Source organism: Vigna umbellata, chromosome 5 (genome assembly GCF_029865625.1).
Source record: "Vigna umbellata cultivar VRB3 chromosome 5, Vumbellata_1.0, whole genome shotgun sequence".
Taxonomy (NCBI): domain Eukaryota; kingdom Viridiplantae; phylum Streptophyta; class Magnoliopsida; order Fabales; family Fabaceae; genus Vigna; species Vigna umbellata.
In genome coordinates, this window is record NC_142169.1 from 52,395,394 (window position 1) to 52,421,492 (window position 26,099).

The following is a 26,099-nucleotide window of genomic DNA, read 5'->3' on the forward strand; positions in this document are numbered from 1 at the left end:
TACAATAACAGTTGCACCCCAAGTTTGTGGAAGAGACGATAGTAAAACTATTATTTTTATTTCATCATCAAAAGTTATATACACTAATGTCAACTATGCAATAATTGTAGTAAATTCACTAATATGATGAGTAACCGAGTTACCTTAACACATTTTGATGTTGACAAGTCTGCGAATCAAATACACTTTATTGGTTGAAAAATTGCTTCTCATACATATTTGACAATGTTTGCATCAAATTTGTGATTGTTTTCTCGTTCATGGTGTTGAACACAACATTCTTGGCTAATATCAATTGGATCACACCAAGTGTTTGTCGATCTAACAACTCCCAATTTGACTGCTCCATGTTATTTGGCTTCTATCCTCTTAAGGGTAGATACAACTTCTAATACAAGTAGTCTTCTATTTGCATATTCTAGAACCGAAAGTCACTACCATCAAATTTCTCAATCTTCACCTTCACTTCTTTCATTGTCATTGCTCCCGCTGCTTTTGAAGAAAGCTCCCATGACTTATCTAAACTAAAATTCCCAAAAAAAAAAATTAAACCTTTTTTATGTGAAAGATTAGACAAAGCTGCGACCATAGAGCATACTAAGAAATTGACTCTTGATACCAATTGTTAGGAACAAAACAAAAAGAGAGAAAAATAGAAATAAAGGATGGAAGAATTTAACGGGGTTCAATGTACAAATGGCTATATCCACGACTATAATAGGAAGTATATTTATTTTTTTGTCTTTCAAGTTTTACAAAGGGTTGCTATTATATAGCTAAATAAAGAACAACATCTCACAGTATTAAACGATGTGAGACTAAATTAAGATCCACAATACTAATATTGCTATCTTCTTGTTCGCAACAAGAGATTGTCCTTTCCAAACTTGGAAATCACCATTATTGTTTTCACCTACTTGATCTTCCTAACACATGCTTCACAATAACCTAGAGTTTATAATGTCGTATATCCATGTCGTAAGTAGTAAATTTCAAAGTTAAAAATGCATGGTAACATTTTTATAAATATTTCATTCCATTTGAAGTCAGATCTATTCACAACCGACATCAATTTGATTTTTAACATCGAGATTAGGGCCAAAAGACGTTAAAAACCAAACTAATGTCTATTGGTCTTAGGACCGACGTTAAAAACCAAATTAATGTCTATTGTGAGTAACTTTGACATTAATTTTTCTTTTCAAAATTCATAAATAGTGCCAGCATCCTCATCTTTCTATTTAACGTTTGCATAAAACCTCCTTCCAAAGTGCAACGACAACATTAAACTCATAGGAACAAGTTCTCCAACCCTTTTCACTTCATCTTGGCATTGTAGTGTTCGTTTGGGCCGAAACTTTCATTTTCTCTAATTACATTTCTCATTAAGGTTGGTTTTTTCATTTAGTAGTTATTATTATGTGCCCTAAAGGTTGTGTTTTTATGATTTTGGATTAACCTTGAGTTTTGTAAACTTCAAATTGTCATAACTTTTGGTATGGACCACAAATGGAGATGCTCCAAAAAATGTAAGTTGTTGGAAATGAAGTGATAAAGGTGTTAACCATCGTTTAAGGTATTTTTTTAAAATGTTTTAGAAATTTGAAAAATCCATAATTTAAGGCATGTTTATTTTAGTAGTATTTTTCTCATTTTTTCTATACTTTACAATTTTATTTTAGATATCTATACTACTTTTAAAATTTTTATATGATATATTGATTTTTCATAATTTCAATAAAGAAAAATATTTACAAAAATTAAAAAAAAAATACACACACAATTTGATATTTGTTGTTCCTGCCACATGTTTGACATCTCCCATTACGACATCAAGGCATTAAAAACCTAAAATAATATATGTGGAAAGTGTAAAATTATTTATACCAATTTCACCAAGATTTAAAGACTCGTATTAAATATAAGTTTGAAAATATGCTTTTTAAATATTACCTAGGGCTTAAAGATGGATTCTAAACATTTTATACAGATTAATATATAATAAGTTGATAATTTGATTTAGATGGAATGTTTCATTTGAAATAAAGTTTTAGTAGTGTGGTCTTTAGTTTAGTTAATAACTATTATTATATGTAATAGTTCACAAATTAGTTTAATACTTATATGATTAAATAGAATACAATCTTTTTTGGGTACATACGAACAAAGAACTTTTAAGATATGTTATAAGGTATTTTTAAAATTTCAACTAATTAAAAAAATATAATTATTTCAGAAGCACAATAAACAATATCATGTTATGCAGCAATACATATTTATTTGTAATTAAAAGATGTGACAATTAAACTAATCAATCAAAATGAAATAAACAGCTATATTTGTTAAATAATTGGCTTGATTTAAAATTTTAAAAGTATAAATTCAATAGTTCAAACATCAAAATTAAGCATATAAATCTCGAATTAACTAAACTTATTCTATATTAAAAATATTTATTTCATATTATGTATTCTATAATTTTATAGCTTTTATGCTGTGTAATCCTATAACTCTAAAATTATTACCCTTTATAATTCTATAATTTTAAAATTTGATATTATCCATTATTTTTCATCCATTTTATTATATTTACCCCTGCTGAAATAACAAATATATCCATGGTTATTTTGAATTGAAAAGCATATGTCAATCGCATTTTTCATAATTCGAACCATTACTTATTCCATATTTTGGACACTTTAAACGACACCGCGTTTAGCGAGTAACTCTTTCCATCCCACTCACCTTAAACGACGACCATCGCAGACAAACGGTGCCGGTTGCAGGTGCCACCGCCATTGCGCCAATCTCGCACAAGAGTCGTATCCATCAGCCTGATCAAAACCGTTCATTTCTCTTTCTCCCCAAACTCTTTTTAGAATTACTGGTAAGATTCAATTCCCCTTTCGTTCCTTAGTCTACTTTGTGTGCCTGGTTTTGATGTAAGATGGAACCAGATAATTCTTTTGTAAACTTGAGGGTAGTCAAATATTGAATCCATTATAAGCTTATTCAGCCAATTGGCGAATTGACGGCACTGGAGACACCGATAACTTTTTGTTTTTGGTTTTCCAGTTGTGTAAAAAATTCATAAACTATTAAATTTATGATTGTAGTTGGTGATTGATTCCAATTCGAATTTGAAAACGCAGAGAGAATGAGCAATTCTATCATGGCCATTGCTCTGCTATTATTCCTTTGGTTGATAGGCTATTCAAACGCCGAAGAAGATTTCGATGTTCGCAAGCACCTCTCCACTGTGTCTAGGTCTCTCTCATTTTTCGTTTGTAATTGATTCGACAAATTATATCTTCTTTTCGCCCATTTTTTGGGATTTTATTTTATTTTTACTTCCTAGAACTTTTTTATGACAATTTTTCATGCATGTGTTTGCTAACTTTATTAATTTGTTTGTCTTAATTTTCTTTGCAGATATGGTGCCGTGAAAGACATTGCTGACAATAACTTCGTTCCTTCTAAAATCCCGGAGGGATGTGTTCCGATCCATTTGAATCTTGTGGTAACTTTCCCGACAATTTGAAGTGTTTTGTTATTGATTATGAATGTGTTATGTTGTTATCCTGTTTGCGGCAGAAAGGTACAATGGTGTTGAACTGAGTCAAGAGTTAATATTTCTAGAATGTTTAGGTTTTGATTAAAATTTGATATTTTTTAACTATCTGGTTGACTGGTTGCACTTAACTTAATGGAAGAGGATGGTGATGCTACTTTACTTAGGCTAGGCATGGAACTCGTTCTCCCACGAAGAAAAGGATAAAGAAGTTAGATAATTTGTCTGCTCATCTGGAAGATCTTGTGAGGAATGCAAAAGAGCGAAATTTGCCTTTGGAGAGGGTTCCTTCCTGGCTGAATGGATGGAAATCTCCTTGGCAGGGAAGGCTTAGGGGTGGTGAATTAATTAGCAAAGGAGAGGAAGAATTATATGATCTTGGAATCAGGATTAGAGCCAAGTTTCCAAATTTGTTTGATGAAGAATACCATCCTGACGTATATCCTATTAAGGCATCTCAGGTGAGTTTATCTTCGATTTTGATATTTTAGTTTAGTTTTTGTTACCCAATTTATAACACTAGTAGTTTTTGGATTAGTAAAGACATGGTGATTAATCTGAAGCAAAAAGAGTATTTTTGCTTCAAGTTGATGACGGAGTTCTGATTTGATGCTGATTTATTGCAGTTCCACTGCATTATTAACTGCAATATAACATATGGACTTGCATTTAGACATTTGGAAGCTACAAATTTATTTAACTCATATCTCTTATCATGTAAACAGATTCCCCGAGCATCTGCCAGTGCTGTGGCATTTGGTATGGGGCTTTTCAGAGGCAATGGAAGTCTTGGACCTGGGCGTCATCGAGCCTTTGCTGTTACAAGTGAAAGCCGTGCTAGTGACATACTGCTGAGATTTCATGACTGCTGTCATAATTACAAGGTAAATTGTAGTCATGGTTGATTTTTATGCAGGACTCTTAATGCATTAGTTACAAGTGTTTTGACAAAATTCAATGTAATTGTAGAATTTATAGTTAGACAAATTCATATGTTTTAATGTTTATTTGAAAACATGCTTGTTAGCCATTATATAAAATCACTCAAGCTGAACGTCACCCTTTTTACGTTGTAATTACTGATGACCATGTTTCTGTGTCTGCTCATTTCATTGCCAAAGTTTCTTATGCCTCGTTATCCCACTCTGAAGGAAATTAACATATTTTAAATGAATTTAAATTTCCAAATTTACATCATGTTTAGTCCATTGTTGGTTGGATGTGAAAGTTGTTGTGCTTTCAAGAGGCTATATGACGTAATTGATAGGCAGCATGTAATTACTATTTGCCAAATATTTGAGCATGACTTTGTGGTTAAATGGATAATTTGGGATCTTCAATTTTCTTAAAGGTAGTGCTTATGCTTACTTTTGTAATTTTTTGTCTGTTGTGTAATTCTTCTTGGGTTATGGTGCAGGCTTATCGGAAAAACCAGGAACCTGCAGTTAGTAAACTTAAGGAACCCATTTTGGATGAGATTACATCTGCACTGATTGGACGCCATTACCTTAATTTTACCAGGGAGGATACATCTTCTCTCTGGTTTTTGTGTAAACAGGTTATTATAAATTTTAATCCCAGCTCCTTTTGTGCTTTACCAGTTTGAGTTTATAAATAATCATTTAACTGAGGTTTTGGAGATTGATAATTTTCTTTCTTTTTTATTGCTTAATCTGTCGTTATTATGACAGGAGGCATCCTTGTTGGATATAACTAATCAAGCGTGTGGTCTGTTCATCCCTTCTGAGGTACTTTTATTTTGTAGTCATTATGCGATGCAATCTATGATCAAATCTTAGCGATCTCCTTTTTGAAGGTCTATAAATATTTAAATAGAGAATACAAAATTATAAAGATGTCAGGAAATTATTTAACTTTGACCTTGTGATATATGAAAAGCACGTTTCAGTCTTTTGATGTGATGTTTCTACAATATCTTGTTGATTTATAATAAAACTGAAAATTCCATTCAAATAGCATCATTTTTAACTGGCTGCAAAGAAGCAGAATTAAAAAAAGAGATAACTCCAGATAAGTTATTACTCATGCTAGGCCAATCGTGTGATTACTGTTGAGTGGACAAACGAAAAATAGTTTATTATGTTAATATATGCTGGATGTTTATTGATATGCTAATTTCTGTGTGCATAGATTGAATTGCTTGAGTGGACAGATGATTTGGAGATGTTTATTCTGAAAGGTTATGGTAAATCACTAAACTATAGAATGGGAGTGCCATTACTTGAAGATGTTTTTCAATCCATGGAACAGGCTATCATAGCTAAAGAAGGTAGTTTAATTTTGTACTTAAGTGTGTACTATATCTTTGTCTTCATGCCATATCCTGTTATTGAAACTCATAATATTTATGAATAGATTAACCTTTTCTGGTAAATCATATGTTAAAATTGTCTTTTCCACAAATACCTGAGGCAAAGACTCCATATGTCATAATGCGTGTGTGTACACACATATTCAGCCTTAGCTAACAACCATTGGCATTTTAGCTATGTTTTATAGTACTTTGATCAAACAAATATCTTTTTGAGCCAATAATTTATTTGAACATACTTTAGCTAAGGAAGTCATTATTTGTTTGTTGTAATTAAAGGGAAAAGATGCCTCTCATTCTAGAATAACTTTAAAATGTTTGCTGCCTTCCAAGAAAATAGGCAATATTAATTTTACATTACGTAATCTCCAGTAATAAATACTATGTAATTTGCATCTCATTGTTTCTGTTCATTTACATGTCTTGTGTATTAATAAACTGGGTCAAACTCTTTTCCCCGTGCTGATTATTTATGTTTGTATGCGTGCTCATTCAAAGCTGTTATTGAAATTATAGGTAATAAAAAAATTGCAAGGGAGATTATTTTTACATTACAAACTATTGTTTCTCCTTTTGAAGCACGTCTCCTGAATATGTGAACTCTTGACTTATCCCCCCTTTCTTGATTGCTTCTATAGAAAAACATGCTTCTGGCAGCTTTGAAAAGGCAAGACTTCGGTTTGCGCATGCTGAAACCTTAGTTCCATTCTCATGTCTCCTTGGTTTATTTCTTGAAGGATCTGGTGAGACTTTTATACTCTTTGCTTGAAATATGTACATAGTTATAATTTTGTTGTTATTTCTTTACTTTTCATTACTAACTAGTAGTTAGCGTGCTTATACATATTCTCTTTTAACAAAGTGCAGAGATTAAAAAAATTCAGAAGGAACAACCTCTACAGCAGCCTCCAATGCCTCCACAGAAAAGAAAATGGCGGGGTAGCACTGTAGCCCCTTTTGCTGGTAACAACATGCTGGTCTTGTATAGTTGTTCTGCTCCAGATAAATCTATAAGCAAGCACTTTGTGCAGGTGTTACACAATGAACACCCCATTCCATTGCCAGTAAGCTTCTGTTATCTTAGTTTTACCAATGGTTATGGTCCGGGGGTTGCAATGTTTCAGTTATTGTCTAAAATCATATTGAGATATCATTTGTCAATAACTCGGTATGTGTCATCGTGTACAGGGTTGTGATGGCTCTGATCTCTGCCCATTTGAACTATTCAAGGTACTTTTATAGTCCCACTACTGAATATGAATATGATTAATCTGTTATATTGATTACGGCATGCTGTTTTATATTCTGCAATTCTTAATTTTGAGTTTTCCCCACAGGAAAAAATTGTTGCACCACATCAGAAGCATGACTACCATACAGTCTGTAATCCAAAGCTAGAGCATGAGCCATCGGGCAGCAAGTTTTTTCAGATATTTCAGTGGCTTTTCTCATCAGCGAAAGGTGATAACTACTCGAAAGATGAATTTTAGTTTGTATCTTAGGAAAGGAGCCTCAAATCTTACGTTCGGCTCCCTTGGTGGTATCATCGTTACTTATCTACTTTCAAATATGAGCGTCTATTCCTTCTAGCAGAGAATCAGTTTTACTTTGGTTATGCTGCCAGTAGATAACGCCTTTGTTTTTGTTTTTACTATCAGTTACTGTAATGCCTTTGCTATTTTTAAGCTTAGTGCTTGAGTAGCTTGAGCCCTCCCATGTTTACCTTCTAAGACCCAGAGAATTTGGAGGTGGAAAGTTTAGTTCTAAATGTGTTTTTTTTCTCCCTTGGTAGGTTTACTCTCAGTACTCTACTGATACCACAGATAGTGTAACTTGATGTAACTGATGCATTAGCCTCTCACGAACTCCACTTTGTTCTTTTTGAACAGTAGATTATGGAGCTGACCTCTGACTTCTGCCAATGCTCACATTTTCGTGTTTCTTGCTGCTGCTGTCGAATACGATTTAACGAATCAAATAAGCCAATACAGATATGAATTGTTTGCAATAATGTGAAAGGAGACTGATGTTGCAGAAAGTGGTTTTATGTGTTGCTGAGTTAGAGTTACCGTGTCATCGACTAGTTATATTTACTGTGTGAACTTTACGCATATTTTGACAAATGTCAACGTTACCTTTTTTCACCAAAAAAAAATTCTCACCTTGATTTTAGCATTTAATTCTATGTATTATTATCAACAAAACAAACTTATACTGCTTATGAGTTTAAAAAAATTATATAAAATCTGATTTTTAAATATCTATTTTATAAGTTAGTAACATTATAATAATAATCTATTATTGGATGACCCTTAATTAAAGTTATTAGCTAATCATATGATCCTTAAACAATGATACACTGAAGAATGTTAGATAAAGTTCATTAATCCTCAGCAAGACATTATATCAGAACATTCGATAAATTATGAATCAATAAAAAATTTATCACGAAAATTATATTATGTCGATGTTTATAATTTATTAGATATAATTAGCATATTATGATATAGATTTCTTTTAAGCAAACGTACCAAATTCAATATTTTAGAGTTAACTTATATACAAATTCATTAGCGCGCATAACTCAATATTTTAAATTAATTTTCATCTTTTCTAATATTTTCTAATAATGTGAATTCGATTTTATCATAATGTTCCAAAATGGGGAAATTTATCCTGTAATCTCGTTGTAAAATTATAAGAATGGTGTTATAAATTTTTTTTGAATATGATTAAATTTGTGCTAACTTAGTATGACTTTAAAATGATGATGTCGTACTTTGTGACATTGATAAATTGAAGTTGTGGTGATGATTTTTGTGAAAAGTTAAGTTATCAAACTTGAGATGAACTTGATTAAGTTTAATTATTAATTAAAAGTAAAGTCATATTATCTATGACAACTTCACCATTGTACTATAATGAATTATAATGAATTGAAGTTGTATTATATTATGATGACTTCCGTTTTAATTCAATGAATTGAAAATTTATCAAGCTTTCATGACTTTAATTTTGTAATCATTAGCTAAAGTTGTTATGTTGTGACGATCTCAGTTTTGTAATAAAATAAAGTGAAATTGTGTTATGTTGTGATGACTTCTGTTAACTTCAATATTGTATCATTGTCATTGTGTTCCATGTTGTTTTATACTTCTTATCTTTTAGTTTTACATAATATAAATAAGAATAATTTTTTATTATGTAACTAAATTTATTGAATGATTTGATGTAAGAAACAAGAATTAAATAAATAAGTGATTAAAGTAGTTTCTGAGTTCGATAAATATTATTAATTGGAATAAAGATAAATGCATTGAAAATAAAGTAAACAAAGTGCATTCTATTATGACCTTCATTTCTACAATAGGAACATTTTGACTCATCCATTTCATTATGATTACAATTTGTATTTGGTCTTTCTTATTTCTTACAATGTATTTAGGAATCAAGTATTAAATTGGGTCTCATATAATTAGACCAATAATCTTCATTCTGTCTTACGCCTGAGCGCCACCGCTGAGCGTTAGTTTAGTGCCACAACTATCGTTGGGCGCTCTTTTGAGGCGTTGAGCACCAGTTTCGTGGGCTTAGACCAATTTTCTGTTATTTTTATGTTCTATTTAAGGACTTGCACGTCCTAGGGATTATATCTTTTGATGGCTTGAGTACAGAAACACACTTTTCACCCCTTGCGGGTAAATCTATTGTCTTCTAGTAAGTTCGTTTTAATCTAAGTGGTTCTGTAATGTAATATTTTAGTAATTTTATACCATTAAAATGAGATGTTACAACTGTTATGCTAAGAGTTTATAATTAGCTTAATTTTTGAGCTCAACGAACTAGTGTACAATATATATTATACCAACTAGATGAGCTGCTTTTGAAGAAAAATAAGTTCTAAGTAAAAAATAATAAAGTAAATGTTCTATCCACTAAAAAAAAATAGAAGAGACAATTCTTGTAGTTTTCTTTAGTTAACAATTATTTCTTTCTACTCCAAATTTATGTGTTAAAATTATAAAAAAAAACAAATATTAGAATAGAAAAAAACAATTCAAACTATTCAAACTTTGAAGATTTTGTTATAAATAGAATCAATTTAAAATAAACCTTAATCTTTTTTAACTGTTGTATAAAATTGAATTGAACTTAAATTATACTATTTTATTATTATATCAAAATAACTTATAAAATGATATTTTTTTAGTTGAATACCCTATTTTGTCTCCAGTTTCGCTCGAAATAATAATAATAATAATAATACTTTACAATTTTAAATAACAATTTCAATTTCATTTTAATATAATATTCATTATTTATATTTAAATTTATATCATATTTATCATCAAGATAAAATGATAATTATTTAATTTTATCTATAAAACATATTTTTTAAGTTATTATGCTTAAATCACTAACTTTTGTTATAAAATTAAATCACTAACAAAATTGGTAGAAGAAAGAGAAGAAGAATAGTAGAAGAGAGAAAAAAAGCTGCTGCATTGCACAGAAAAAGTAGAAAAAGTATAAGAGAGAGAAAAATAGTAGAAAAAGTAGGAGAGAGAGAAAAATAATTAAGGTCGTTTGTACGGATTTAACGAAAGGGATTTCATTGATATAAATTTTATTAAGTAAGAACGTAATTGACGCACTTTTTAAAGGATGGACTAATTTGACATTTTGGAGCAAAACTGAGAACAAAATAGGGTATTAAACCAAAATTGTAAAAGAAAAATTTGTGAAAGGGCATGTTTTTTATTTGTTTTATAAACATAAGTTATTAGCTTTTAAAATAAATATAAGTTATTAGTTTTTAAAATAAATATAAAAAATAAATAAATATACTACTATATTAACATAAATTTAATGAGATAATATTTTATTTGTTTTAATAAATATAAGATAGTATTTAATATGAAAAATATATAAAAAAACATGAAGATGTTTTCTTTTATTGATTAATGCGTCACAATGCAAACTCCATCTTCACTATTCCACACTTTCTAAAATTATATATATATATATATATATGAATTACATAAAAGGAATGTATATATCTGTTTCTTTTTTGTCTTTCTTGTGTTTTCATTTGTATTATTGAAATATAAAAATAATTAAATTATTGATAGAGATAGGGTAATTAAATTTATGAACAAATTCATTTAAGAAACCAAAATATTATTTAACATAATATATTTATGATTCATTTTACTTCATCTTCTTTATTTTTATCTAACGTAAAATCTTTAATTTGTCTTGAATTTTTTTAAATAGTTTTTCTCTTAAACTACTTTACAACCTTTAAACAACATTCAAATCAGTTTAAATTATTGAAAAAAAAAACTATATAATGCCATGTATATAACATGCCAAATAATAATATAAATCATTAATTAAAACAACACATAATTAATCAAGCAAAGGAATATAATTCAGAAAATCCATAATACTATTACAATTATTTTAAACATCTGAAACGAATTTAGGATTTATCTACAATGTTAAGAAACTATGATTAAAACATAAATTGAGTTTTTCAAGAGTTCTAAACAGAAGAACTGAAATCTTAAACTACACAATTGCACCATTGTCTCCCTTCATAGGTAGTTCGATTCCTAATTCCTCATCTGCTCACACCATAAAGGTGATGATTGAAAAAGAAGAGAAACAACACAAAAAAACATAAGCAAAAATATGGATAAACTAGTGCACAAAAGAATTTATCATATAGACTCAATTATTAACCCACAAGATTGATAAGCCAAGTCAATAACACAATCTTAGAACACCAATCACATCAAAAGATATTATTCTAGACTCAATTATTCAAATAAAACACATTCATGTTGGACTAGAAGGAAGTTTAACACTTGTGATGTATAACATTAACCCACAAGATAAATTCTATACAAGTCACTAAAACTTCAAAAAGAACTTTTCACCAGAACCTCTTTGAACCCCTAGTTCATTCTCATCTATATGAGTTTAAATGACTAGTAGAGTGTTAGGATAACTTTCTCTCTTAGTCCCTACTTTAATAGTGCACTTCCTAGAAACATACTTCATAAATATTTTCCCTTGAAAATCCTATCATACTTATAGTTCATATCTAAACATATTCCAACCATACATATTATCATCCATATACTTATATATACGGCCAATACTTCTCATATGACTCAAATCCACACAAACAATTTATCATGGAAATGATTGAATCACTCTTTTAGTCTTGCTAAGCAAGATCATCCACCCGGTTAGTGACTGGAAAACTTGTCCAACGATAGTAGCACTAGGATAATTCTCTTAATAAATCTCTCAACAAGCTTAGTACGCGCCTAATGAGAGCACCATTGGAGCTCCTAGAAATTTATATGCCAAAATTCACCTAATGAAGTCCAAAAGCGTTCAATGATAAGTCAGTGAACTCTCTAACTTTAGAGTTGCTTAGTGAAAATATTATTGTCCAGCGACCACAAAGTTAGTAGGCTCTCTAACTTTGGTGTCACCCACCCAAACAATCGTTAACCCAATGAATTTGTATAATTGCAAAAAAGAAATTTTGCAATTATGTAGATTTAGACCTATCAAGTTCCAATCTAATACTTCAATACAAACATACAAATTTGATGTCTTTCAGTGAAAGCCAGTTCAAGCCATCACATTCATTATACTATTCATCAAATTCCTAAAATTGATCATATAACCTAAAATATGTAAACTTAACATTTTGTATTCTCCAGTTCAACTGCACATGTTCATTAAAATTAACAATTTCTCATGCAATCACATATGCAATTACACATTCAATCAATTTGAACTAGTTTAGAATTTATAATAGTTGTAATTAGCTTACTTAAGCTTTGTAACAACTTAAACAGTTCAAATTGATCATGGTATGCCATTAGAACAATTGATCAATAGAGAAATGACTCTAAAAATACATGTAGACTAGATAGACCCATATGCAAAAGAAGAACCGATTAAACTTAGGAAAGAGACAAAAAATTAACTTACTCAAATTGATAAATTCATCGCTTAATCTTGAAGAGGTCGCCACAAAGAGTAATCTTATGTCTTGATTCTTCAAAAAGATAACCCAAGAATGAAAAAACTTAGAGAGAAAATAAAGAACTCTAAAAATGTGATTTCTAAATATATGACGTGTTTTAAATTAATAAAACTTGTTTATTTATACTTAAGCCTTTTATTATTAAAATAATTAAGTTTCACTATTTTAAATATACTATCAATTATAAAACATCATTTTATAGATTCTTTTATGTATATATATATAAAAGTAAACTCTTTCTATATTACGAAGAATACACTAAAAATCATAAAAATAACAAATTAAATTATGTTTCTTTATCATTTGATATGAATGTTGAATATATAACATAACTTATTTTGAAAGCATGATCTATATAACTGATAAGAGTGGACATTACCTCAAGAGATTAATGTTCATTCTTTTATCCATTGTTGTCTTGTTGTAGAAGTTGTTCCTCTTTTTTTATTTGAGTCACTTTAATTAATTCTTAATCAACACATGCAAATAAACACAGTAATGTATGAGAAAATTTTGGAACAAGACCTCCGAGAAGCTAATTTAAAAAAAAAAGGAAAATTTTAGGAATACAAAACAAATAAACATAAGCAAAGAATTTCATATGTAATGTAACGAAGAGAAATAATCTAAAATATGAAAATAAATGTTTTTTAAGAAACATCTTTTCCAAAATAAAGAATATAATATATATATATATATATATATATATATATATATATATATATATGTGTGTGTGTGTAAACATGTTGTATATTATTCTATTATAATTATTTAATTTTTATGAATTTAAAATTGCATACCTGGATTGTTGTAAATAAATGATATAGTCTCGTTTAGATTTTCAAACCAAAGCTTCTTAATAAATGTTATATCTATTGATCTCAACAGTGGTGTGTTGATGTTGCCTCTTGAAAATATTTTCATACTTGGAACATTGCTAACCCTTAAAGTTTGTAAACTAGGCCAATCAAGAGTTCCATGATAATGACTGAAATTCACCAACTTTGGAAGATTCTTCAATACTAGACATTTCATTTGGGGAAAATTGGTAGATACATTTTCATCTTCATCACTCGAGATCACTTGCTTTAGTTCTTTACAACTATACAGCCTCAGTAATTTGAGTTTCTTAAGATATTTGGAGGAAGAAAGTGAAAATAAACTTTCAATGCTATCACAATGGACAATGAAAAGTGACACCAAATTTGAGAAGAATGGAACATTAGGTTCTTTGTTCCATATAAATTTCAAATTATTTAGGTTACTCAATGATATTTTCCTCAGTTGAGGAAACATTTCTTGCATAGGATGATCATCTTCAAGAATGAATATTGTAATCAATGATTCACATTTGTCTAAAGTCAAATATTTCATGTTGTTGAATCTTATGATCAGTCTAGAAGAGACGACACTTAACAATTTATTATTGTTGCTTAAAGTCAAATTTTCTATCTGACAAAATGATTCAGAAGACAAACTATAGTGCCAAAGCTCTTTAATATCTTGATCTATTATATAAAGCACCTTCAACTTTTCCAATGACAACTGTAAGAAATAAATAACAGTTTTAAATTTCAAAAATAGGAAACAACAAATCAAAGTAAAACAAAACTAAAAACCATGACTATCTACAAGTTAATACATTTTGTACTTTCATTCCATTTTCAATACAAAAAGTAAATAAGTTATAGGATAAATAATGAGTTTAGTATAAAAAAATATTAACACATCTCATTTTTAGTAAAAAATAAATAAAAATCTTTTTTTAAAAAAAATATTTTGTTAGTTTTGTTTATCAAAAAAATTTATAATCTTTAGTAAATATATAAAAAAAAAAATGAACCTTAATTAATACAATTAATCTTGCTATTATCTCAACTCTACGCAAATGTATTTAAATTCACAGTTTTTATTACATATATATCAATGTTAATGTTTTCTGATAAAAACACATGACAATTAATAAATATGAAATATATGCACCTCATCTATTAATATCAAAGATCATACAAAACTAACAAAATTAAAAAAATTCTATTATTTTTTTTGTTGTACTAAAAATAAAATATAACAATATTTATTTTATTAAGCTAACTATTTATCCTGATTATATAATAATAATAATAATAATAATAATAATAAACATGAGTAGAAATATAAAATCTAGAAAAATTTTAATTTGCATGCACAGCATGATAATGAATATTATACATATATATGTAATTTAAAATTGAAACGTACCGAATTTGGAAAAAAACATGTTGAAACAGCTTGTTCTTTATGTTCTTTCAAATCATTGCGTTCTTCAACAAATGTGATTAGAGAAGGACAATTTGTTATTTTCAGTATTTCCAAGGATGGAAATTCTGACCCAAAAGGAAATGCAGTATATAAATTTCTTAGATTCTGAAGAATAACCTCCTTTAATTGAGAAAAAATGACTTTTACTTTTTCTTGCTTTTCTTTTCTGATGACCACTGTCTTATGCAAGGAATCACAATCCAAAATTTTCATATTTGTTAAAGTTAGAGGAATTGGCAACCAATGAAGAAACCCACATCTTTCTAGTTGTAGGGTACGTAGATTTTGATATAACCTAACACATTCTTTGTCGATGATGTGAGTTAAATTAGGAAGATTAATCAAAATCAATTCATCTAATTCGTGGAGGAGCTTTATAGAGTTAGGTATTTCCTTCACCAGTATTACCATTTTCAATTGATAGCAATTACTCACAAAGACTTTCTTCAATTTCATCTTCTTAGGCGGTGTCTTAAAGAAGGCTACGTAGAGCAACAGGTCACAACCATCTAATCTCAATTCATCCAACTCAGATAAAGTGTTATCCGTTAGACCTAAGAAATCTACTAAAATTGCTTGGTTGATTGTGAACTCTTTTAAACAAGGACATTCTTCTATTATCAAAGTTTTCAAGCTTGAAAAATCTCCCCAATTTTCGGAAAACCTCCAGAAGTTTGAGAGAGACTTTAGCTCCACTTTACTTAATCTTGGGAAGGACACAGAATAGTCGAAGAAGCCATCATGTACTACTTGCTCTAAATCCTCACATGCCTCTAACTTTAATTCCTTTAGTTCGGAAAGCCCTGTGGAAAAGGATGTGGAAAAGGATGATGGATAGAATAGAACCTCTATAGAGGGACAACTTTTGAGGTGTACAATTTGCAGACTTTTGAAGTCAAAATATTTTGCATTATACAAATGGAATAATGACACCATCTCATATACTTGGATTACCTTTAATTCCTTTATTCCTCTCAAACACTTCAACTCTTTATCCTCAATTGTAGGATCCAAAATTTCAAATAGATATCCTGATGTTTTACAACATTGAATTTCAATAACTTGAAGCTTTTTTGACCTCTTCATCAAAATATATATAAATTCAGTCAACTTTTCATCACAGTTTTTTGCTCGAAACACTTCAATGTTAGTGAAATGTGAAGGTCGAAGTTTATGTATTCTTTTGTGTAATTCCTCAGTGTCACCAATCTCATATTCAACAATCGTTGAAAACCAATCATTCTGTAAAACATCATTTCTTCTCTTGTTACTATTTTGCATATAAAATAATTTTACAAAAGAGTAATTAAACTTAAATCTTTCATCTATCATGAGAACTTGCAGAAATAACTAACCGATGATTCAAAAATATCTGCCAGAGACGCTTGGTTTTCCAAGATTACTGATTTTGTTCTTCCCAAACCACACTTTATTATGTTGGGACAATGGTTCACAGTCACTTTCTTTAATGATGCCCAGTCAATGATATCTCCAGAAGAATATTTCCTTAAACTCGATAAGCTTTCAAAGTGTAATTGGTTTGCTTCTGGATATTCTATTTCAATAGTCTCTTCTTTAGCAAGAATAAGTTTCCTACGTAAAATCTGTACCATCCAAGTATATGTAAACAAAAAAGAATAAAAAACAAAAAAGGAATAAAAACATGTAAATATATAATAAGTATTTCCAAAGCATTACCTCAAATCAAAAATAAAAAACACATTGATAATTAGTAGATATTTTATTACAAATTGTTGAGAACTTCTTCTTTTCCAAATGCATTTTTATAAGTAGTTTTTAATTGAAATATTATTATTTCTTTTAAATTCATTATTTGATTGAAAATTAAATCTACATATAGAGAGAGACTACAAGTTCTCACCGTTATCTGTGCTGCTTCACGGTGATTGAACCCAAACTTTTTTTTTAGCAATTTTACAGCATCTCGGTCCTGAAATACTTCTTTTAGAAGCGAGTTCTTTGGTTTGTGTATTAACTTGTTTATATATTTTTTTAATTTTTTAATTTTAAAAATAAAAATGAGATAGTGTGTTAATTCGTTATATCCTATCTTTAATAATATTACAAAAAATTATCTACAATTATATATACACCTTTTGTATATTTTTATTTTTCAATTTTATCCTCTAAATTATTACCTTTCAAATTTAAATAATAAATATTTTTGTAACTATATTTTTCATTTTTATTATTTTAATAACTATATTTTTGAATTCAAATAATTTCTCATTATAAAAGAATTATATACTCTTTTATTATTTTAGTAACTATTTTCTTAAATTTAAATAATTATTCATAACAAACAAAAATTTACACAATATTACTTATAATACTTTTTTTTCTAATTTTATCCTTTTAAAATTTAAATAATTTTATTTATATCTACTTTTAAAATTTAAATAATTTATAGATATTTACAATAAAATGCATATACAGATGTGATAATATATGTGTTTACGCTAGTTAATAATAATAAAATTAAAGATGAAACACATCAAAAGAAAAAAAAAACATATTTTCTAATATTAACTCTTACTTTTAATTGATAATAGGAAAATATGAGGTATAAATAATAAACATGATTAAAAAAGTATAGACAAAAATATGATATCATCTAATATATATATATACATATATATATATATATATATATATATATATATATATATATATATATATATATATATATATATATATATATATATATATATTCTTAATAGGTCATTGATTATTTTGAAAGACATACATAAAGAGAGTGAGTGTGTGAGAAAATAGAAAGAGGAAGAGAGAGGTTAATATACTAAAATTAACATAACAATGAAATATTTAAAAATTTGTCTTTGAAAAGGTAAAGTAATTCATTAAAATTTTAATAATTGAAAGTTCTCACATAGTGCTCCCAAAGTAGCTCTACAGCATAAAAATCCATATGTGGTTGTAGGGAAAATGTCAGCAACCTGAAATAATACTTTTATGCATAAATTTCTTTTAATAACTTATAAAAAAATACTTTATTTTTGTCTTCTGAAAATCCTTTTAAATAATCTAAACAAATCATAATCCTGATACGACTAGCACATGATCAGTGAGATAAAGAAGCTAAATAAAATTTCAACTAACTCACCCAATTAATAATTTTAACTTAGGAACTAAAAGAAAATAAAGTTAGTATCAATTCGATCCCTTCTAATTTAATTATTCTTATTTCGATTGAATGATTCAGTTTAAATATTTTGAATGAGTGGTAATAAGAGGAAAAAAATATGTGAAATATTAAATAGTACCTGCTTGAGACTGTATTTAGGTTGTATTATGCTGAAATTGGTATTACGCTGATATTGGAATTGTGGAAGAAAATGAAGGTTTTATAGATCTCCAATTACAATATTGAAAGGTTCTCTTTTTTCATTTCGTTTTCCTCCAAAATAGATTCTGTATGTTTTCTAAATTCTTTCCTCAGCATCAACTTTTACGAATTCTTTGCTTTTGTTTTGACTAACGTAGTAATTCTTTGCTTTTGTTTTGGCTAACGAAGTAATTCTTTGCTTAAAACCTATACCATATATTTCAAGGTTTCCCTTATTAATCAAATTTCTGTATATATTTTTGGAACATAAATTCAAAATTACTCTAGAAATTATCATTTTCTTTATTAAGAAAAGAACATGTCAAAACTGCAGTTTTTCATTATCAAAGAAAAATAAAAATATTGCATTCTTACAAGGCAAGATAGTGTTGGAATATAAATTGATTTTGTATGTTAGGCCTAGAAGATAAAAGCTCAATATTAGCAAAGACCCAAATAACATTCTAGAAAATCCTATCTAGAAAGATTCTAAAATAATCTACAAAAATATTTTGAAATGCTTATTCATAAGATGTCTCTAGATAAGTTTAGAATTATAAGAATGTTTTATAAAGTTTTAGAGAATAAATTATATCCCTTAGATGACTGTTGTGGTGGCAAGATCCTAACCATTGGTTAAGGAGGTGCCACTAGTATAAATATTATCATTTGGGTGCAAGCCAAAAAGTCTAGAAGCACTCAATACAACAAGCCTTTCCTTTTCTCTAGTATAAATATTATCATTTTTAATTGAATTATTATTATTTTTTTAAAAACTCACTATTTGATTGAAAATTAAATCTAGATATAGAGAGAGCGACTGCAAGTTCTCACCATTATGTTATATGCTGCCTGCGCATGGGGACCCAGACTGTCGTAGCAATATTATAACATCTTCCATCCAGAAAGCTTGAAATACTACTTTTAGAAGCGAGTTCTTTGGTTTGTGTATTAACTTGTTTATATTAATTTATTTTAATTTTTAATTTTAAAAATAAAAATGGGATAGTGTGTTAGTTCTTTATATCCTATCTTTAATAATATTACAAAAATTTATCTATAATTATATAGATATAATACCTATTTTGGTTGGAAAAATTTGAAATGGTCCCAATTTTTTTTTACTGTTTAATGTAGTTCTAAAGAATGTAAGTGTTGTTCAATTTGGTCATTTTAGCAAACACGGTCTAAATTGTTAACGGTGAGATGTGCAGATGTTCAATTACATAGTGAAATTGGCTTACATGGAGTCCTTTGGCGTCGTTAGTTGGATTTATTATTTTTCAAATTGTAATTAGGATTTATTGAAATTAGGGACGTTGGCGCAATTAGAGACAATGAAGGGGTGTCATTCTGTTTTGTTTCGCAATTTTGGCTGGTTTGGTTTTTGCCTTGCAGGTTCGCGTGAAGAATGAGGAGACAGGCTCAGGATGGAGAATTCGCAATTAGGTTTTCTTTTGTAGGTTGCGTAAGGAGGAAGATAAACTTCTATTGTCGCGATTCTAGGGTTTCTGTAGTGTTTTAGGTTTTTTGGGTGCAGGTTTTTCATGGTGCGACTATTGTGCTTGATAGAGGATGATGATGATGAATATCCATGGCGGCGAGAATTGGATTTTGCAATTTGGACTCTTTTCGTGCACGAAGGAGAAATACGTGAAGGTGGAGATGATCTGATGATCTGGAATTCACCTTGCAGGTTTCGCGATTTGGATTGCTCGTTGATTTGAGTGTTCAGACTTCGCGGTGATTTGCTTCACGAAGAAGAAGATTGCGCGAAGCTTCGTGGTGGTGCTTGGTGGTGGTTGAACGAGGAGTTGATGGTGGTCGACGACATGAAGGATGGTGGAGAAACTGTTTCGTCACAGTGGCCTGAGCGGCGTTGATGGTGGCTGACGCAAGGTGGTGGGTGACGGTGAAAGGAAAGGGTTAGGGTTTGGTTGGTGATAAGTAGAAGAAGATGCTGACGTGGTAGAGGCAATTATGTGACACAGATTTTAATCCAAGTTTAACCCTAATTTCAATAAATCCTAATTACAATTTGAAAAATAATAAACCAACTGACATCTAGACATCTCACCGTTAAGAAATTTAGACGGTGTTTGCTAAAAGGATAAAAAAGAACACATATTACATTTTTTAGGACTACATTAAACAACAACAAAAAATTGGGACCATTTCAAATTTTTTCAACCAAAATTGAGACCAAAATAGGTATTATACCTATTATATTTTTTCATTTCATCCTCTAAATTATTACTTTTCAAATTTAAATAATAAATATTTTAGTACAACTTCCATTAACTTCGTTTAACCCATCATTCGGATTCGTGGTTTATACACAAACAGTAAATAATAACCTTTTCTTTGAACATAAACATCCTCATTAAAAGATGAAAACGGGGTCATATTGATGGGAATCACCAATCTGAAGTTCTCAGTCTGGAAATTTAACCCTGTAATGAACACGAACTCAGTCCCAAGTCACTAAAATCATAGAGTTGGCAAGGTTTGGGTTCTTTCAACCTTGGGTTCCTCGGGCAGGGTGATAACGTTGAATTTTACCTATATTTCTTTTATGAATAAGTAAACAAAATCAACTCTTTCTTAGCTTTCCACCTTTTTTATGCCTCATTTTATTGTGTTTTTAAGTAGTTACATATTGTGTTGTATTGACTGAATTTCATCACTAATCCCCACTTTTTACTTGAAGATCACTCACATGAAGTTTGTGCACCAATCCAAAGAATCAAAGAACCACAGAAGCATGAAGAAGTGTGAAAAGAAGAACTTTGAACATAAGTGTTGTGGCTAGGGTGCAGCTGGCATGCAGCTGAGCCCCATTCATCTCGACTTGCTGCCGCTAGGGTGCAGCTGGAGTGCAGCTGAGCGCCTGCTCTCTGGACTGCTGCCGCTGGGGTGCAGCTGAGCGGTGGCGATGCTGATGTGGTAAATTTGGTCTATTTAGGGCTGAAACTCGAAGGGCTTTGCATCTTTTGAGACCTAGACACATTTTCTCTCATTTGGAGCTCTTGGAGGCGAGCTAGGAGTTGTGGGAACAATCCATCTTCTTCTTTGGGTCTTCTTGATTCTTCCATTTTCATCCTTGTTGTAAACTCAAACTCCCCATTCATAGTTTCATTATTGTTGGGGGATTGATGCAACCACCAAACTCTTATGTAATAAATATTTTAGTAACTATATTTTTCAGTTTTATTATTTTAATAACTATATTTTTTAATTCAAATAATTGCTCATTATAAAAGAATTATATACTTTTTTATTATTTTAGTAACTATTTTTTAAATTTAAATAATTATTCATAATAAACAAATTATTTACACGATATTACTTATAATTTTTCTTCTTCTAATTTTATCCTTTTAAAATTTAAATAATTTTATCTATATCTACTTTTAAAATTTAAATAATTTATAGATATTTAAAAAAATTGTATACACAGATGTGATAATATATGTGTTTACGCTAGTTAATAATAATAAAATTAAAGATGAAAACATATTAAAAGAAAAAAAACATATTTTCTAATATTAACTCATACTTTTAATTGATAATAGGAAAATATAAGATATGAATAATAAACATGATTAAGTATAGACAAAAATATAATATCATCTAAAATTTATATATATTTTCTTGGGTTAAATATGTTTTTAGTCCCTAAACTATTGGTCGTTTCTGGTTTTCGTCCCTCTTTCAAAGTAAGGTACAATTTGGTTCTCATTCTTTTCGAAACGTTCGTTTTAGTTCTCGAAACTTTGGTTTTAGTCCTCATTTTGTTGACTAAATGAGGACCAAATTTTTAAACGGTGTTAGTTTTTGAGGACTAAAACGAACGTTTCGAAAAAAATGAGGACCAAATTGTACCTTACTTTGAAATAGGGACGAAAATCAGAAACAACCAATAGTTTAGGAACTAAAAACATATTTAACCTTATTTTCTTAATAGGTCATTGATTATGTGTCTCTTTTTTTTTCTTCAAAAGAATAGACTAAAGAAGTATATAAATATAAATTTTAAAGACAAACATAGAGAGAGTGAGCGTGTGAGAAATAGAGAAAGGTAGATAGAGGTTAATATACTAAAATTAACATAAAAATGAAGCATTTAAAATTTTGTCTTTAAAAAGGTAAAGTAATTCATTAAATTTTTAATAATTGAAAGTTCTCGCCATTTGCACTTACCATAGTTAAAAAAGTCCATCTCACTAATGTACCCTACCTCACCAACTGTAGTCACTCTTACAGCCCACCTGTAACCTCTCTCCTACAGGACATTTGTAGTCTCCCCTATAGATAATCTGTAAGACCCTGAAAAATTAAAGGAAAATGTGAATCTCGGGTCATTATTAGAGTAAGAAACCAAAAATGTATCAAGTTGTAACAAAAGTTAAAGTTTATATGCAAAATACAATGCTGTCAACTTTGACATGGTTTGGTATTTTAATTATAATTAATTGTACAAATTAGATATTAAGTTGATTCTTTTTCCATTAGAAAGTAGACTCGAATAGCTTCGATTCGAGTACTTATACGCATAATTCCGACATCGGGAAGGGGTTCAACCGGACTGAAAAAGTTGTCAAAATCAGACTCACTCGCTGTACGCGTTTTGGACGCGTTTTGAACGCGTTTTGACTCAGTAAACGCGTTTTACTATTTAAACACGTTTTTCTGGTTATTTAAGAGGGTTTTGGGGCTGAGAGAATTCCTAAGTTGAATCTGAGAACTGTTACCTAAAAGCATTGGACCAGAGAAGTTTTAGAGCTCAGTTTGGAGCCACGAGAAGGAATTCTAAGGCAAAGGAACGTCGGGGAACCGTTTGAAAGCAAGCTTAGGAGAAAACCGTAGGGGGAGCTAACCTTGAGTCTTTTTGTTTCTGTATGATTTTAAATTTGGTATATGTTTAGGATTTTGACTCTCTTTATGATTTTAGAATGAAATTCTGTTTCTGTTGTGTCTTTTGAATTGATCTACGGTTTGGAATCGGGATATGCTTCTGTTTTGATAATTTTGAAGAGATCTTGTTCGCATTAAGTATTTTGAATCGGTGGAAGTTTTTTTTTTTGTATACGTATAGATCGAAGAATTTGAATCTGTTTATGGATTTAAAAAGGAGACTAGGCTTTTGATATGAAATTTTGGACCGGACTATTTATCCGCTACCTCTTTGTTAAACGTTTAGTTTAGATGATTATAAGATTTGGATGAATATGGATTGTTGATAGGAGATGAGTTTTTGGACGTCTATAAAGCCGGTATGATGGAAGGAACAGTCGGTATAGCCCGGAAAGTGAATTTTCGTGATTTTGGAATAGTAAATTCGCTAGAGTGAATGAGTCAACTCGCTGGAGCGAGTTATGCGTGATAAATTTAGTGTTTTTGATGTTTTTGACGTTTTGGGAGTTCTGGATGTCCGTTTTGGACGTTCTTTAGGTCGATATGGGGGTTTTTGACCCTTTCGGAGTCATCGGTGAGGGTATCTAAACTATTTGAACTACTTAAGGGTTCGAATTAATAGACCATAAAGAGTTATGTGTAATGTTTTCTGTGAGGATGTGAAATGTCTGAGTATGTGAGAGTTATTTTCTTGAGATATGACTAAAGATGATAACATGTTGACATGTGTACTTATGAATAGAAAGTGTGGAATAGAGTTCCAAGGAGGAACTCCTGGTTGATTTTGTGTCAAGTATTGTACGTATGAATATAGGAACTCAGATTTAGTGGTTCATTCTTATGCTCTCAATAGTCTCGATCTCACTTAGAGAGAAAGCTATGTAGTGGAGAGTGGGAAATCCTTACCGAAGATCCACAATGGGGGACAGAGTAGGAAGGATGTAGCTTCAGTGGTTGTATTCATATCCGAAGATCCAGTTTGGGGGACAGAGTAGGATAGAATAATTGTGCTAGCAAATAAGTGCATCCATATCCGAAGATCCAGCTTGGGGGACAGAGTAGGATAGGATGTAGCTGAGTAAAGTACCACTGCAAGTGTTGAACTAGCTAAGAGTTCAATATTCATACGATGATCCAGATGAGTGAGTTTACGATGGTTATGGTATGTTTATTGTATTATTGAGTAATATAACAGTAAGTTGGAAATTTGGTTATTAATTTAATTTACCATGACATTTTATGTTGCATTAGCTCACCCTTGCTTTGTCTGTTGTGTGGTTGTTCCTTTGTGTTATGTGTTTTGTCTGGCGATGATCATCCGGTGGATGGGAGCAGAAGTTGGTGATATGCCGGTGGAGCAAGCATTAGATGGAGGATCGACGGAAGCTTAGTTATAAGAATGAGCCTTATAATTTGTCTATGTTTTAAGTGTGAATTGTATTTGGTTTGAAATTTGAGTTTGGGTTTGTGTAATAATGAGGAAAACTGTTATTCCTCCTCCTATCAACTGTTCTATTGTATCAATGATGTAAGAACTCTATTATAGTTTAATGCTATAATAATTGGGATGTTACATAATCTGTAGCCTCCCCTAAAGATATGCTCGAGCAGTCCCGCAATCCACCTAAGGAACATGTAATCCTGCCACACAAAGACAAGGACCATCAACACCTTCACACCCACACAAGGAAGGCTTAATACCCGAAACATTTAATCCTGCCACACAAAATCAATTATCTAAGTGAAATTTACCCAGAAACATCATGATGGAAGGGATAATCGATTATCATCTCAGATAATCGATTATTCCCAAAACCACAGTCAAAATCAACATGCAAATAATTGATTATAACTAATGATAATCGATTATTACCGAATCGAAACATATCCTAGATATCATTCAAGCATTAAAAACATACATACATCAACCTTAGATCACGTGGAAACATACTTAATACATCATACATGAATTCAAGCATCACATACCAATGTAAACATACTCAAACACATACTACATCACTTGAATAATCCAAATTCAATCATTGACATGTTATACCCACAACAAACCCAATTATACTGCATATGATTATTACCACACCCTTATTGATGGGAAAATTTTAACACCCCGAACAGAGTTCCACTATCAAATAAAAAAATCCAAAATTTACGCCAGTTTCTTTTTCTTTTAAAAATAACATCGCGGAAACAAAACCTCAAAAGTTTAGGCGTCTTACAACACAAGGTTTAAACCTTACAAATATCAAATTCATTATTCAAAAACATAAAATTACTTTAAAACATGATAAATTCCCCATAGCTATTTCCATAACTCTCAGCGTGCTACTCCATCTCTGCCTTATCAGCAATGTCATCTACTCCCGTACAAGTACGATCATCGTAGGTGGAACCACAACCACAAAAGGAAAGGGTGGGTAACTAAGAACCTAACATAGCATATAATTTCAATATCAAAACATCATAACATAGACGATCCTAGTCACAACCTTACAATACAACACAATATTCAACTCATAAC

At 30.0% G+C, this 26,099-nt stretch overlaps 2 protein-coding genes and 1 long non-coding RNA gene across 5 annotated transcripts; 2 read left to right on the forward strand and 1 right to left on the reverse strand.

The window, feature by feature from the left end:
• The first annotated feature begins 2,681 nt into the window (after nucleotides 1-2,681).
• On the forward strand, nucleotides 2,682-7,825 carry LOC124831184 (histidine acid phosphatase family protein). Of its 3 annotated transcripts, XM_088114875.1 has the most exons (13): nucleotides 2,682-2,887; nucleotides 3,153-3,267; nucleotides 3,433-3,520; nucleotides 3,739-4,032; nucleotides 4,297-4,455; nucleotides 4,989-5,129; nucleotides 5,263-5,319; nucleotides 5,723-5,861; nucleotides 6,542-6,646; nucleotides 6,771-6,967; nucleotides 7,092-7,133; nucleotides 7,241-7,364; nucleotides 7,696-7,825. In XM_088114875.1, the coding sequence occupies exons 2-13, from the start codon at nucleotides 3,158-3,160 to the stop codon at nucleotides 7,716-7,718; spliced, it is 1,479 nt and encodes a 492-aa protein (XP_087971001.1). In that variant the 5' UTR covers nucleotides 2,682-2,887; nucleotides 3,153-3,157; the 3' UTR covers nucleotides 7,719-7,825. The 3 variants fall into 3 exon arrangements, with proteins under 3 accessions (XP_087971001.1, XP_047161050.1, XP_047161051.1); XM_047305094.2 differs by having other exon boundaries at nucleotides 2,683-2,887; nucleotides 3,117-3,267; nucleotides 7,241-7,825; XM_047305095.2 differs by having other exon boundaries at nucleotides 2,683-2,887; nucleotides 7,241-7,825.
• Nucleotides 7,826-11,394: 3,569 nt separating this feature from the next.
• Nucleotides 11,395-17,074, reverse strand: LOC148198583 (uncharacterized). The gene is made up of 6 exons (XM_088091931.1): nucleotides 16,635-17,074; nucleotides 15,220-16,521; nucleotides 13,779-14,523; nucleotides 13,358-13,446; nucleotides 12,924-12,990; nucleotides 11,395-11,533 (listed from the first exon to the last, which is right to left on the reverse strand). Exons 1-4 carry the CDS (start codon nucleotides 16,890-16,892, stop codon nucleotides 13,382-13,384), a joined length of 2,370 nt encoding a protein of 789 aa, XP_087948057.1. The 5' UTR covers nucleotides 16,893-17,074; the 3' UTR covers nucleotides 11,395-11,533; nucleotides 12,924-12,990; nucleotides 13,358-13,381.
• Nucleotides 17,075-23,357: 6,283 nt separating this feature from the next.
• Nucleotides 23,358-25,163, forward strand: LOC148198584 (uncharacterized). Its single transcript, XR_015779863.1, has 2 exons — nucleotides 23,358-23,511; nucleotides 24,899-25,163. It is a non-coding gene; the product is annotated as an uncharacterized LOC148198584 (long non-coding RNA).
• The last annotated feature ends 936 nt before the right edge of the window (nucleotides 25,164-26,099 follow it).

Coding starts and splice junctions, on each gene's coding strand:
- LOC124831184 (XM_047305094.2), top strand. CDS start 3,158: ATGAGCAATTCTATCATGGCCATTGCTCTGCTATTATTCCTTTGGTTG. Junction 4,033..4,296: donor ATCCTATTAAGGCATCTCAG/GTGAGTTTATCT, acceptor TCATGTAAACAG/ATTCCCCGAGCATCTGCCAG. Junction 5,862..6,541: donor GGCTATCATAGCTAAAGAAG/GTAGTTTAATTT, acceptor TTGCTTCTATAG/AAAAACATGCTTCTGGCAGC.
- LOC148198583 (XM_088091931.1), bottom strand. CDS start 16,892: ATGGTACAGATTTTACGTAGGAAACTTATTCTTGCTAAAGAAGAGACT. Junction 16,522..16,634: donor CAGATATTTTTGAATCATCG/GTTAGTTATTTC, acceptor GATGTTTTACAG/AATGATTGGTTTTCAACGAT. Junction 14,524..15,219: donor CATGTTTTTTTCCAAATTCG/GTACGTTTCAAT, acceptor TATTTCTTACAG/TTGTCATTGGAAAAGTTGAA.